Consider the following 15,952-nt stretch of genomic DNA (forward strand, 5'->3'; position numbering starts at 1 on the left):
AACGTTAATGGAATCAATCTCTCTGCATGAGGGTGAATTAAGTACTAATAGCCTTACAGATCAGAAAGTACTGATGAATATCTATTAATTAAAAATAACAAATACAAAATCAACTACGCAATTAATTCCTTCCGCCCCCACCCAATTCATTTCTCCTAGCTCTCAGATCGAAAAAAGAAAGGGAAAGAAAAGAAAAGAAAGGAAGGAAAGAAAGTAAACATGGCTTCTGATTAATTTCTATCCCACCTTTGTATATATATACGTGGGAATGGAGCTCATGCAGCTAGCTAGCCAACGTAGCTTTTCGGGTGTGAACGCATTAGATTCCAAGAACTCGACACCACTTTCATCCACCACCACATGATCCACTTCCCTACGATTCCTTTTTATGTTGTTTTCCTTCTCTTTTTCAGAGCCCATGACCTCTAGCTAGCTACCATTTCTTCATCTATAAATAGCAAGCCCTGGGGGCGTGTGCCCTCCACACTCTTCATATCTATCTCGATCCCTTTTTCTGATTCCAGCGCCACTTGTTCATTTATAATTACTAGCTTTCTTTGCTTTCATTTCTTCCATGGCGATCAATCAAGTTCCCGACCAAGCTTCTGTTAAGAAAGCCAAGAATATTCCTTTCGACGTCGAGGCCGTACATATTCAGGAACCAGAAGAAGAACATGAGGGAATCATGGTATTTGATTATGCAAAAAGATCACAGTGGCTAAGAGCTGCCGTCTTGGGAGCCAATGATGGGTTGCTCTCCACGGCATCCCTAATGATGGGAGTTGGAGCCGTCAAGAAGGATGTCAAGACTATGATCCTCACGGGTATTGCCGGCTTGGTTGCCGGAGCTTGTAGCATGGCCATCGGAGAGCTCGTTTCCGTCTACTCACAATACGACATCGAAATGGCTCAAATGAAGAGAGAGGGTCGGACTCGAAACATGGGAGCTGCGGAGCTAGACGCCGAGAAGGGGAAATTGCCAAACCCGTGGCAGGCAGCTGGGGCGTCTGCAGTTTCTTTTGCGGTGGGGGCGTTGGTGCCGCTACTGGGGGCGGCCTTTGTGAGGGATTATGCGTTGAGGATTGGGGTGGTAGTAGTGGTCGTGAGCTTTGCCCTGCTAGGGTTTGGAGGGTTGAGTGCACTGCTAGGGAAGGCTCCTGTGGTGAAGTCGTCTTTGAGGGTTTTGATTGGGGGATGGATGGCCATGGGAGTTACTTTTGGCTTAACCAAGCTTGTTGGTTCTGCTGGACTGTAGTAATCAATCATATAACTAGCCAGAGCGCGCATTTTGCTGTGTTTTTTTTCTTTTCTTTGTGGGTTTCTTCATCTGTGTCCTAGCTAGCTGCTAGGTCTTAATTCAATAAACGAACAGATAAATCTTTTACAAGAAATAATAGTTGTAGTTGTGAATGTGTAAGTGTTATATAATTATTTTTAAAAAAAATGAATAAATATGAAAATTATATGAAAAATATAATAATTTTTTAATAGTAAACTCTATTTTTTTTCGAAATAACTATACGACGCTTGCATACTCTACGATTGTAAATAACATTACTCATCAGTTTTGATATGCAAATCAAGATGATCTCATTTTCATGATCATTTTTATTGTTTGAACTTCGAATATGAATTATTCTAGGTATTTAGTACCTTAATTGATGCTAGTTTAATATATCTCTCTAGCTAACGTGAAATATTGTTGATACATCGATGATACGATAATAATGTAAATGAATATGCCTTTTTTTTCTATTGCCTTATTGGATTTATACCATATATATAGTGGCCCATATTAATATATAAAGTCAGACAGATGTTGTCTTCTCATGCTCAGAATCCCATGCCAGTAGTGGCTGAAAAACAAGGCTAGGGTCTCCAAATTAATGAAGATAGTTTTGTAAAAGAATCAATGGACAAACAACATGAATGACCCATGTATGGAATTACTTGCTTAAAGTAACGATATATTCCTTCCACTTAATTAATTAATTGATTTATGAAGTACTAATTCTTTACCCAATGTTATGTATATATAGCAGAAAATGATGTAAATTGAATTCCATATATATGCATGCATATGCTAGCTCATGTACATGATGCGCACACACATACATGTGTGTCACGTGTATATACGAGACTGCATGCATGTACGTACGTACGTAGTTCCAAACCAAAGATCTAGACGTTGTAGATTTAATCGAATTTGTTCTGGCCGAACAAAGCTGTACGTTTTAATTACACTCATTCCGAGAAGATTCTTAATTAATTCCCTGGCCTGAATATTATATGATCTTTAACAAATTTTCAGTATATATAAGAACAATCTAGCGGCCAGGAGCTTATTGATCACCATGTCAACTTGGAGTACCAGAGAGAGAGAGAGAGGGAGAATTGGATGGATCCGCCTTCAAAAACCAAGAATTTTTCGTAGTTCGGAGTTCCAATATGCCAGCACTACTGGTCCTAGATAAGAATCGCGATGTTAATTTGAGATCAGATCCGTAGGCTATCATTTTCCTATATATATATATATATAAGGTGGTTTCCCATGCATATTCTCTACCGTTCGTGTAGCGAGCGAACATTAATTTGTTCGGTATATATATATAATTGGGCTCTTCAAAAACTAAAAGATACGACGCATGCACGTACGTACGTCTCTCTAGATTGGGACTTGTGATCAATTAATGGTCGCATGAATAAATTTCTTCACAGTATATCATAATAAGTCTTATATATATAAATATATATATAAAAAAAAAATCTATTCATCATCGATGATATATATCTCCACATATCACACGTTATACTTTTTTTTTTTAATTTTTTTTTCTTACCAAATATATAATATATGGATGATGATCATCAATAGAAAAATTCAATTAATTTAAAAAAAATAAAACAAAGCTCATAGATATAGTGTGTGGGCCTGATGCATGGATAACAAAATTCATATATATATAGCACTTGTAGAGAAAAAAAAAGTTGCACAAAATTAAGAGAACCTAAAAAAGGGAATATAGAAAAGAAAAATGGGTGGGAGTTGCATATATTTTTCTTTAACGTCTACTTTTCATTTGGGGTGTTATCGGAAGCAAGGATCTGTCGGACCCACGTGGTGATGGAAACATAGAAACTTCTTGTTCAAGGCAAAATCCCAAAGTGGGTATTAATTCTTATGAGATAATATTAGTGCTGAAAGATCATAAATTGATGTTAAGATCTAGTCACTATAATAGAAGTGATTTTTTGAGATGAAAATTAAACTGTGATTTCATCTCAAAATATTACTTGGGAAGAAAAAAAATCATCTTAAAGTCGTTCTAATAACAGTGTCTCAAAAGGTATTTTAAGACGAAAATATTAATTTCTTCCAAAAAATATCTATTGGAATGAACTTGAGCATGGAAATCATTCAATTGCGTTCGAACGAAATATTTTTTTTGGACGATTGAATTTCATCTCAGAATTACGTTCGAATGGTACAAATGTGACGTTTAAATGTCAATTATGTTCGAACGTATCTTTTGTGAGTGGTCGATTGATACCAGTTTGTTCGACCAAATAGGCATGTGAAAACATTCGAATAAATAATTTGATAGTCGAACAATAAAATATGTTTGAACGTATTGAGTAAAACGTTTGATCGGACCATGAAATGATCGAGATGGCGATCGAACGTTTATTTCATGTTCGATGTTGTCATTCGAACGGTTTCAAGTATTGTTCGAATGTTTAATAATGATTATATTTGAATGTTCTGTATTAATGCTCGAATGATTTTACTTATTTTGTTCAAACTTTTTTAGGTCGTTTGAATGGTAACTATTTTATTTTACTCAATAATGAAAAACTAAATAGACATATATAATATTTAAAAAAATACATTACAATTTATTCAGTACCAATAAAAATAATCTCACAAGTGCAAACTAAATAAATAAAACAATAGTACTAACATTCTTCATACATAAATAGATTTCAAAATCTGTACGTATAATGCAAATTAATTACTTGGAGGCTTGAGCTGTTGCATAAGTATATGCATTTGGAGTTGCATCTCTCTCCTGAACTCTTATTGTTGTTTTTGTTGTTGTTATTTCATGCGTATCTCTATGTCTGCTTGTTTCACCAATTGAGCATATAACTCATACTACCTTGTATTCAATTTTTCGATCTTGGAATTCGCTTTTTCTAATGATATAGATGTGTTAGAGGCATGCCCGGATGATGATGAAGAATTAGAATGCTTTACAAAGCGACTCAAACCCTTCAAATGTCCTGAAAGTTGATCCAGAATTTGTGTAAAAATTTCAATATCACTTGCAGAGAAATTTTGATCTGACGCAGATTTAGCACGTAAGGCAATCATTTTTTCCTACACATAAGAAAAAGAATTAATATCGCTACAAATATTCAAATATGTTTAATTAAAATAGATAATAATACTTATATAATTTTGCACAGGCATGAGATGAGTCAACTTTCCATTACAATCAATATGTGATGCAGCATATAATTTTGTTAGATTATAATTGATATTTGACTCTTGCTACAAGAGATATTTGTTGATATATAAATTCATTAAAATACCTCCAAATAACAAACTATATACAATAAAAAAAATAAAATAGCATTACAATTTCTTAGCTAAACGATGGAAAGATCTTGAGCATGCATGATGATGAATCTTCAACTTCGATATATTTGTTTTATTTATAGAACTTTGCTTCTGCATAAAAATTGTAAATATTAGGAAGCGAAAATTATAAATATATGCCACTCATTGTTAATATATGTTTCTGCAATTGACCATTCTGGGCAGACTTTGTTATTCATTGTGCGTTTCAACTTCCCAATGACTCGTTCAATGTGATACATCTATTTATACTAGACCGGTTCTACAAGTCGAGCCTCATGTAGCAAATGAACGGCTAAGTGAATCATGAAGTCGAAAAATGATGGTGGGTAAGTACTCTATAGCTTACACAATATTATAGCAATTTCTTATTCCATACAATCCGAAACTTTTACATTCAACATTCTAGCACATAAGTCTTTAAAAAATACATCCAAGTTGGTCAAAGCCACGCACACATCTCTCATCAAGTACCCACGGATACCAACATGCAAGATACATTGTAAAAATACATGACAATCATGATTTTTTAATCCAGTAATTTTCCATTCATTTGTTTGCATACACATTGTTAAATTCGAGGCATAACCGTCCGTTAATTTAATCTTCATTATCCACTTACAAAATGTAGTCAATTCATTCCTTGACAATGTATACTACCCAGACAACATGTAGAAAGACAAACCATTTTGTTGCAAGTGCATTTCTGGTCTTATTTCCAACCGCTTTAGATCATTTTGTGAGTTTAATGTATCATTTGTTTTGCCTTCAATTGACATCAAAATTCCCAACATGGACTCGTATAAATTTTTCTTAATATGCATAACATCGAGATTATGTCACAATTTTAAAATCAACCAGCACGAGAGTTCAAAAAATATAATTTTCTTTATCCAATTCAACTCATTCACAGTTCATTTTCTCTTTCGTTACTTTTTATCAAAGTCATTACAACCGACATCTATAAATTATACAAATACATAATGGCTAGACAAATATGGTGGAGGGTACCCCCATTCAACAGTGCAATCAAATATCATAGAATTTCCACGCCATCTATGGTCACAGCAAAAATCGACGATGACCAATGAAACATAATTTCCTCCCATATGTAAACCATTCAGATTGTGTATGTTTATTACAAGTCGGACGTGTCATTTTCCCCTTAGTACTCTAACTTGACAAATTTCCATAAGCAAGAAAATAATTTATTATTCATAACACGACAACATGCATCTTAAACGATTTTCATGTTGATGAATCAAATGTTAAAACTCCATTCTCGCACAAATATTTCAATTCTAAATTTAGTGACTTAACCTGCCAATTTTCCGTTCGATCATATATAATATCTATTTGAACATTGATCTTAACATTCGAATGTTGTTATACGTTGTTCGAACAATAAGTTAATGTCCTGCTAACACGCCAAATTCTCGTTCGACCATATATAATATCTACTTGAGTGTTTATTTTATTATGTTCGAATGTGTTTGTAAATGTTCGAAATTTCTCGACCTTACATATATCATTTGAACAAAAAATTGACTATTTGAATGGTTAATGCCTTGCAACTAATTTTTTGGGATCAATCTCATTTTGTCTCAACAAAATTCGTCCCAAAATCTTATTTTTGTTGTAGGTTTATATTTAAAAAAAAAAACTTTAAAATTTAATATACTACATTAAATCATATCAGTTTGTTAATTTAGTTTTATGAGATTTCTTTGTGAACAAAAAACTTATCTTCAATACCTCAAATTAATCAAATGTGAAGGGCTACTTATCATTATTTTAACCATACAATATCATAAATGATAAAAGATATTTACAACAGTTCATTGTGTAACCACCACGTAATCAATTTGAAAAAAATGAATAAAACATAAGACCAACATAAAAAAAGTTATTTTTTTAATCGTAGACCCCACTCTTTTTCAAAACAATTACGCAACGTTTACATACTTTACAGTTGTATATAGAATTACTCATCATAAATATGCTAAGATAATAATAATAAAAATGATAAATAACCCTTTTTCTAATTAAATTGCTAGGAAAATCATTAGCAAAGACTTCGACAAGAAGCTAGTTAAGCCTCATTTCTTATAGGTTTGGCAAGTGGGATGGGATACAAAATTCTCATCTCATCTAATCATTACAATTTTTTAAAATTCTCACATAAAATATAATAAATAATTCAACATTTTCAAATCCAAATTAACTTTATCAAATCCCAAAACAATAATAATATTAAAAAATAATATTTTAAACTTTTATCTAAAATCGAAAATTCTTATCTCACTATCCAAACCTGTTTGGCTCACTCATACAATATCATAAGAAAATGCCAAATCTAATATAAAAATAAAATGCTTACTTCAATCCTATAAACCAAAATTACTATAAGATTCACAATCATCAATCTATCTGTTGAATGGTATCCCGATTACGAGCAATGATAGATATGCAACTATTTTCACAACTTAAATTAAAGATATTTTTGTAAAAGGATATTACATTTATAAATTGTTTTACAAAAATGACATTCATTTAAAACAGAACTGTATAAAAAATTGTAAAAAAATCAGATTAAAACCTCACTATAATGATCATCCAATTTTACTTCCTATGAACACACATGATTGATAAGAACGACACAGTCCGTATCTCAACAAGTTTAGTATAAAAGAATAAAATATGAGATAAACCTGCATACAGATTCACAGATCATCAATTACACATGCATGATTTGATAATAAGTTTCACATAGATCAAAATTTGCAAAATCGTCACCCCATACAAAAGGACCAACATTTCATTGGGAACAATGTGGTAAAACAATAGTAAGAAACTAGAATCGAAAGTAAAACGTTCCCTGTTTAGAGGTTAATTCACAAAACAGGAATAGGGGTGAAGGCAAAAATATTCTTCAAAGGAAATCTGATTGCTAACCAACTCTCAAGGATAAAGAAGTGAAATGAATATCTAGAACTCATGCAAGAAACAAGACCAAGGAATCATTAATTATATAGCACATACCGGAAAAACAAGGTGAGCAAAAATCTTCCATCCAAGAAGAGCATTGCAGAACATATGTCCATAAGAGGGAAAAAGGAACAAAAAACAAGGGCAGCCGTTGTTGCATTCATCAAGAACCTCAACAAGTTAAGCCTGCCCACATTTTTCCAGAAAAATGGAATCAATCTCTCCAACAGTGCGCCAAGCAGAAGAGGAGTGTGGCTTATGTTGAATTAATTTGCAGATGGCTTGTTGCAGGCGAAAACACTTTTCATTATTTTTAAATTAAAACCACACATGTCCAATTAGCAACAAAGTAACCCAATTTGTATCCATAAAGAGCATATATAGCGAAGCATCCTGCCAAAAGGTTAAGGACATTAATATAGAGCAATGAATGAATCAAGAACCACCATGCACGTATAAGAAAAATATATTACCCGCTTGACTCCTGTTTTTAGTACCATAATGAAACAGGGTAGCCAAAATGGGAACTCTACTTCTAAAACCACTTCTACTCCCCAAGTGAAAAGAAGCAAACTCCCAATGACATACCCATGAATTGGTCCCTCCAAACACCCATCCAACCAAAAAGCTTCTGATTCTGCAATTCCTATTGAGATATGGTCAACAAGGAGGATCGAGCAGCAATTACGTGGTATTTGGAATTCTATGCATGAAAGTCACAAGATATCCAGCAGCAATAATGGCATTCACAGACTACAAGACCAATTTCGAAAGTCCATGTCAAGCAAGCACAATATCCCGGACCAAAACATCGAATTGAGCATTTTTGGAACACAAAGCAGGTGAGTATTCATGCCATTTTTTGCACTTCAAACTACTGATATACTAGACAGATCCACCCAGACAATGTTCATAAGAATGCATCCAGCAAAGAAACTTGAACGCTTTTGAGGACGGTAACTGAGGCACCTCTGCTCCAAACCTGAAATGGCATAATGGCATAATTCAGAGACAGCCCAAAGTAACCACAAAGCACATGCAAAGTTCAGTTTATGTTGCATACCACTATCATAAAGTTCAGTTTATGTAGCAAAGTTCAGTTTATGTTGCATACCACTATCATAAAGTTCAGTTTATGTAGCAAAGTTCAGTTTATGTTGCATACCACTATCATAACTCCTATCCAGAGCGAAAACCTCCACCTCCAGTGCTGCGTCGCTCATAAGGTCCACTGCGGTCACGATTGTACCGATCAGCTCCAGAACCTCCACGGCTACCAGAATCTCTGTTGCGCCCACCAAATCGATCACCATTCCGATCAGGACCATAACGGCCACCCCCACCCCCACCCCCACCCCCACCACCACCACTGGATCTATCATCCCTGCCCCATACCTGCTCCCTCTCACCCCTTCACTTGGACACTCCCTAGCAAAATGTCCAGGCTTCCCACACTTAAAGCATTCTCCGCCATTAGATCCACGTCCACCTCCATAGTCACGACCACGGTCACGATCACGACCACGGTCACGGCTCCGGTCACCATCATGATCTCTACCTGAGCCTTGGTGAGGCTGAGCTTTATCAACAGTAATAGTCCGCCCATCTAAATCTATTCCATTCATCTCGTCAATAGCATCCTCCATTGCTTTCCTATCATCAAAAGTGACGAACCCAAATCCACGGGAACGCCCAGAGAACTTGTCAACAACCACCTACATAAAGAAAAAGACACCTTATCTGTCAGAGTCTCATTGATGACCATTAAACCTGCAATGTAATTCACATGAAAAAAATGCAACAGTTTAATGAGTGTCAGTTACAACACAATAGATTTAATAACTTCAGACAATCAAAAAATGTATTTGGTAAACACTGCAGATTTTCCTTCTGAATCAGGGGGAAAAAACTCATGGAAAATGATTCTATCCAAACTAAGTCACATTTCAGCTTAGGATCTCGCTTCATCAGGACTATAACAGAAACCAACTCCAGGGCGAAATACAAAACACAATAAGAAACTAGATTCAAATTGAAGCATACATATAACCAATAGGAAGAGAGAAGGAAAATCTCATGCGTGCAAAAAGGATCCCAGAAAAAAAGCAGGCAAATTGAATAAAAGGATCGTTACCTTTGCTTCAAGAAGCTTTCCAAACTTTTCAAATGCATCTTTCAGAGCTCTGTCAGATGTTGACCATGAAAGGCCACCAATAAAGCAGCGGTACTCCACCTCTTCCGACATATTTTAAGCTGCACCATGTTTATTCAATTTCAGAAAAGTCCACTCAAATGTACAAACACCCAATTGTTTATTTAGAAAAAGGAACTCTGAAACCTATATATATAAAGACAAATTGGCTCACAAAAAAAACTAGCTCTCAAGCACAAGAAGCAATGATAACATGAGCACCAGAAATTTATTTTGTACGATTAAAATGGCCACACATCATTCAGCAAATGCAAAATTGCAAATATATCTACATCCAGCAAGGCATTCCACAGTAACGAAAATCAGCACAGCATTTATTGTAATTTTTTTTTTTGTCAGTAAACATTTTATTGATAGAAATAGGTATAGACCAAGTACATGGGACATATACAAGAGCAACACCTAGTCATGAGTGTCTAGAGATTCAAGCCATTGAAATCTATTACAATTGACCAATGAAGTGCTTTTCATCAACGTATAATATTTTATTTCCTCACCCTTACTCCATTTATTGCAATTATGAAGTATAATATTTGCAAATAGTGACATAGAACCCCTCGGGGTCGGCTCAAGTGGTAAAGGTCTTGGTAGTATACTCCCTCCAGGTCTAAGGTTCATATCCTCTTTGGTGTAAACAGTTTCTAGGAACCATCGGACTAGGGGAACTTTCCATTGAATTACTCAAGGTGCACTTGCAAGATTAGTTGGGATTTTGTTCTCGGACACCCGATGCCAATAAAAAAAAAATTGTGACATAGTCCAGTGTAGTGGTTCCTTCAAAAGTAATGATAATTAAATGGATTGGCAAAGAAATTTATTTTAAAAAATTGAGTCACAAGATTAAATTGGAATATGCAATGCATGTTTTTGGGCTAGCAAAGCTTTGTCTTATGCAGGTAGATTGCAAATAGTGAATTCTATATTGTTTGCCATCCATACCAAGGGTTCGAGCTTTAGAAAGCCATTGGTCTATGCACAAAAAGTTGATTACCAATTAAATCAATTGAGAGGAACAAATTACTTGGTTATGGGATTTTGGCCTAACAACCCAAACCAAATGGACCTTTTTTTATAGGTAAAGTAGGATTAGACAGACTTGATACACATGCTTTTAAATTTGAACTCAAAAACCAAAATTCAATTTTGCAAGCCTTAAGCCAAACCTAAGGGTTGGCTCAAGTGGTAAAGGCCTTGGTCTTGGTGGTATGCTATGCTCCCTCAACGTCTAAGGTTCAAATCCTCTTGGGTGCAAAAAACTCAAGGGGAGATCTTCCCCTCAAGAACAACCCGATGCCAATTAAAAAAAAAAAAAAAACATTAAACCCAACTGAAGACCCAGTCCCTCGAGTTTGGAACAGTATTAGCCATTAGGTACGGATGATGTGGCACTCCCATCCTAAGATGACATACCATATAAGTAAAATTGCTTATGCAAGCACAAATTTTAATTGAGATTAGATCCTATGATACGGTGAGAGTACCGCATGTCCAGGAGTGCCTAATAATTAGTCAGTTCGGAAACTGCTTCAGTTACTGTGCATTCGAGCTGTCTTAAACTAATAACCATAATACCCATCACAACCGTTAGCCTAAACCTATATTGCAGCTTCCATTACCACTTTCGTAGGGTAAGATGTCACAAGTAATTTATTATAAATTAAAAGAAGCGGGACGCATAGTCCCAATACAGCATAATTAGCTCGGTAGAAAACCAAAAGGCCTCAAAGCCGCAAAATCCCGAATTGTCCACAAAATCCCCAAGGAAAAAGAAAAATAAACAAGATCCAGTTTGATCGGATTATAGATCATATATCTAATTTAAGCCCTGACCTAAATGCTTCTGTCTCGAAAATTTATAGCCTTTATCAAAGAAACCCTAATTATCCAAAATCAGCCGAAGAGAAAAATTTGCTTATCTGAAACTTAATACAGGAGGAAAGAAAACACAAAAGAATATGGAAAAAATAGATAATTTAATGGAAAATCAATACTCCGAAGGCAGTAAGTACGAATCAAATAAGTAAACAAAGTTATTTGAAAAAAGGTAAAATAAAAATCAGTAAAAGCTTAAAAAATAAAAAGCAAAGAAGAATAGGCGTACCAGTGGAGACGAGGCTCAGATCTGAAGAAGACAAGATCAGGGTTTGATTTTCCTTTGGAAGATAGTCCGATAGAGAGAGAGGCAGAGAGAGAGAGAGAGAGCGGCGGAAGAAGTGCAAGTTGCTGTTGGTATTGTCGTTGTATTTGGAGTAGCCTTCGGCATAACCTGGTCAATGCGTGCGCTTGCTTTCCTCGCTTATTCTTATCAACCTTTTTCTCTTTTTCAGTTATTGTGGATCCGAGATACAGCTGATCATGGTGTTTGGGCCGGACTGAACTGGCGTACAAAATAAGCGGAATCTGGGCCCAGGATTTTAAATTAGCCTAATAGAGCCCGTTAGAAAAATTATTAAATATAGACAAAGTGATATTTTAATTTTATTACGATATGTCATGTATTTAAAATGCTTATATACATATTAAATTTAATTGACATGAAATTATATAATAGAATGAGAATATCTCTATTATATTTTATGACTTTCTAATTACTACTAAGACTTTTAATATTTTTATTGGATATTATACTTTATAATTGTAAATATATTTTTTCCATGCAATTCTAAAAAAAGGATAAATGATTTATACAAATTTTAAATAGATAAGTCTCATGTAAGCTTTATAAAAAAATGAACTCGATCTTAAAAAATTATAAAAAATTCTATTATGTATTAGTAAAACTCCCCTTTTTATAAATGACTCCTACAAAAACTATTATTTATTAGTAAAACTCACTATTTTATATAAGACTTGTATGAAATTTATTTATTTGAGTTTATATCTAGCATTACTCTAAGTCCTGTTTATTTTTACAATTTTTTTCATCTCATCTCATTATTATAATTTTTTTAAATTTTTACATAAAATAGAATAAATAATTTAATTTTTTTAAATTTTAAAATAAAAATAAGATTAAAAAAATATATTTTAATAATATTTTATTTAAATCTTAACTTTAACCTTTGCAAAAACAACTCACCGTACTGACAGAAAATATATACGGAAAAGATCACAACTCCATTGACCTTTAAATTAGCAGATTTTCTGTGGCCACAACTTCATTGAAAAGGTCAAAGAACAATTACGGCACTTGACAATCGTAAGAAATATTTTCACCAAAAAAATAATAAGGGAAGATACGTACGTGCTAAAACCATCGAATACCTACCTACCTGCCTGCATGCCATATCAGCCATTTTACCTGTCAGCGAATGCCCAGATTTTCATGCTACAATAACGGCCAATGCATGGCCCGTTGAAAGGGGTGTGGAAGCTTCGCGTTTGGGATCAGGAACGAAGAAACTAAGGGAAAAAAAAGGGAGAGATCAGCAGGAGACAAACACAAAAGAAAGAGAGGAGATCAGGAGAATATAGTGCTACGTACTGGTTTACCCATTTTCTTAAATTCCCTTTTCTTCTCCCATTCTCTTTGATCTATTCGATCGGCACCCTTCGTCTTGGACATTGAACGTATATATTTTGGGTAAGAAAGCTTTAATTTTTGGTGTATCTGTGTGGGCGTTTCATGTAGTGGTAGAACAGTATTCCATTCATATTTATCCTCACGACATGGCATAGACGCACTTAATGTTTTGTGCCTCTTATATATGCATGAACTCACTTTTAGCAGGCATGAAAGTTTCCCATTGTCGCTCCAAATCGTTGGGTTAATCTTAACGAGTGTTTTTTTCTCAGATCGTTCCTCAATAATTGTAAAAAAGAAAAAAAAAAAAAAAAACCATTGTGAATTAAATATATATTCGATATGGGTCAAAGCAAGATCAGAAGGGCTCTAGGAGCTGTGAAGGACAAGACCAGCATTGGGCTTGCAAAAGTTGGAAGCAGCGCTTCTCTGGCGGACCTCGAGGTGGCGATTGTGAAGGCAACCAGACACGATGAATACCCAGGAGAGGAGAGGCATATTCGTGAGATACTCAGCTTAACATGCTACTCTCGCGCGCACATAAGTGCTTGCGTCAACATCCTCTCCAAGCGCCTGGACAAGACCAGGAACTGGATCGTCGCACTAAAGACGCTTGTGTTGGTTCACCGCCTGCTATCGGAGGGTGACCCTGCGTATGAGCAAGAGATCTTCTTCGCAACCAGACGCGGGACTCGTGTTCTCAACATGTCGGACTTTCGTGACTCTTCCCAATCCAATCATTCATGGGACTATTCCTCGTTTGTTCGCACGTATGCACTCTACCTCGACGACCGGCTTGAATTTAGGATGCAAAGCCGGCGGGGGAAACGCAGTGCGTTCGGATTTGAAGAGGAGGATTTTGAGGAGGCCAGCCAGCATGGTGGTTCAAGAGCCACTCCAGTGCGTGAGATGAGAACTGAGCTAATATTTTCTAGGACGCAGCATTTGCAGCAGCTCCTCGAGCGCTTCTTAGCTTGTCAACCTACAGGTTTGTATTATATTTTGTACGTGTGAATGCCCACATCGAAACGTAAGATAAGATATTCAATCTCAAGTCGGAGAGAAATAGTAGAACTGTATAATTCTTTAAAGCGGTAGTTAACTGTTGAACAGCCCACTTCATGTTTTATCACTATTTTGAGGTTGTTTAGTTCTGTCTGATAAGAGCGACGATTGGTAAAATTATCAATAGGTCATTTCATCGTCAAGCTTTTCCTTTAAGATTAACCAAATTATGTTCATTAATATGCAATCATATATACTAGATCGATCTAATACTGATGAATATCATGTAATTTGGATTGAAGCAGGTGCAGCAAAGATTCACCGGGTTGTGATGGTGGCTCTCTACCCTGTTGTGAAAGAGAGTTTTCAAATATATTATGACATAACAGAAATAATGGGGATCTTAATCGACCGTTTCATGGAGTTGGAGGTCCGCGAATGTGTGAGGATCTACGAGATCTTCTGCCGCCTCGGCAAGCAGTTCGATGAACTTGAAATGTTCTATGACTGGTGCAAGAGGGTTGGGATTGGACGTTGTTCTGAATTCCCGGAGCTTGATAAGATTACTCCAAAGAAACTCGAGGTGATGGATGAGTTCATCCGAGACAAGACGGCTTTGGCTCAAAGCATAAAAGCAAAGTCTCGAGAAGAGGCTGCAGAACAAAGGGAAAATGAAATGAACGAGATCAAGGCTCTACCCCCACCAGAGGGTTTCAATGATGCCCAAGTCGAGGAAGTGAAAAAGGAAGAAACGAATGAACAAAAAGAAGTCAAAGTTACACAACAAGAGGGTGATTTATTGAATTTAGGAGACGATGCAATCACAAGCCACGACCATGCAGATAAACTAGCCTTAGCCTTATTTGATGGCTATGCACCGCCGGCAACAAATGACACTCCAGCTCTTGCGTGGGAGGCCTTCAATGATGAGACTTCAGACTGGGAGACAGCTTTAGTTCAATCAGGAAGCAATCTGTCAAGTCAGAAGACGACACTTGCCGGCAGGTTTGACATGTTGTTGCTTGATGGCATGTACAAACAGTCCGCCACAATGGCAGCAATGGCGGCGGGTCCAGGTTATGGGTCCAGTGGGAGTGCGAGTAGCATCGCACTTGGGTCAGCCGGAAGGCCAGCAATGCTGGCATTGCCAGCAGCACCAGTATCAGAGGGTGGTTCAAATTCTATGACGACTTCAGACCCATTTGCAGCCTCACTGACAGTGCCACCACCGGCGTACGTGCAAATGTCAGAGATGGAGAGGAAGCAAAAGCTGTTGGTGGAAGAGCAATTAATGTGGCAGCAGTATGCAAGGGAAGGGATGCAAGGACAGCTTGGAATGGCAAAGATGCAGCACCAATACAATCCTTACAACATGGGAGGTTACACACCCAGCTACTGAAGCTTTTGTGTTTGTAATTAGGGATAAGTGCCAAGTGTTTGATCCATTTTTTGTCCTTTTAATCCTGTCTTCTTTGTTGAGGTTAAGAGCATATTACTCGATGCATTCGTTTAATATTAGTGGTTCGACTAGAAGCAAAAGTTACAGAATGGCATAAATCTTTTAGGCCACCAAAGTTACACT

The 15,952-nt window shown here is 36.1% G+C and overlaps 3 protein-coding genes across 4 annotated transcripts; 2 read left to right on the forward strand and 1 right to left on the reverse strand.

Moving 5' to 3' along the window:
* The first annotated feature begins 489 nt into the window (after window positions 1-489).
* LOC121257122 (vacuolar iron transporter homolog 4-like) lies at window positions 490-1,298 on the forward strand. The gene has a single exon (XM_041158017.1). The coding sequence runs from the start codon at window positions 575-577 to the stop codon at window positions 1,253-1,255; it is 681 nt and encodes a 226-aa protein (XP_041013951.1). The 5' UTR covers window positions 490-574; the 3' UTR covers window positions 1,256-1,298.
* A 7,058-nt stretch (window positions 1,299-8,356) lies between these two features.
* Window positions 8,357-12,135, reverse strand: LOC121257973 (glycine-rich RNA-binding protein RZ1A-like). The gene is made up of 4 exons (XM_041159274.1): window positions 11,944-12,135; window positions 9,765-9,883; window positions 8,796-9,345; window positions 8,357-8,612 (listed from the first exon to the last, which is right to left on the reverse strand). Exons 2-4 carry the CDS (start codon window positions 9,873-9,875, stop codon window positions 8,500-8,502), a joined length of 774 nt encoding a protein of 257 aa, XP_041015208.1. The 5' UTR covers window positions 9,876-9,883; window positions 11,944-12,135; the 3' UTR covers window positions 8,357-8,499.
* A 970-nt stretch (window positions 12,136-13,105) lies between these two features.
* On the forward strand, window positions 13,106-15,906 carry LOC121257651 (putative clathrin assembly protein At4g02650). 2 transcript variants are annotated; one of them, XM_041158775.1, is made up of 3 exons: window positions 13,106-13,425; window positions 13,638-14,353; window positions 14,676-15,906. In XM_041158775.1, the coding sequence occupies exons 2-3, from the start codon at window positions 13,708-13,710 to the stop codon at window positions 15,767-15,769; spliced, it is 1,740 nt and encodes a 579-aa protein (XP_041014709.1). In that variant the 5' UTR covers window positions 13,106-13,425; window positions 13,638-13,707; the 3' UTR covers window positions 15,770-15,906. The 2 variants fall into 2 exon arrangements, with proteins under 2 accessions (XP_041014709.1, XP_041014710.1); XM_041158776.1 differs by having other exon boundaries at window positions 13,106-14,353.
* Window positions 15,907-15,952: the final 46 nt, after the last annotated feature.

Source organism: Juglans microcarpa x Juglans regia, chromosome 3S (genome assembly GCF_004785595.1).
Source record: "Juglans microcarpa x Juglans regia isolate MS1-56 chromosome 3S, Jm3101_v1.0, whole genome shotgun sequence".
In the NCBI taxonomy this organism is placed as follows: Eukaryota; Viridiplantae; Streptophyta; class Magnoliopsida; order Fagales; family Juglandaceae; genus Juglans; species Juglans microcarpa x Juglans regia.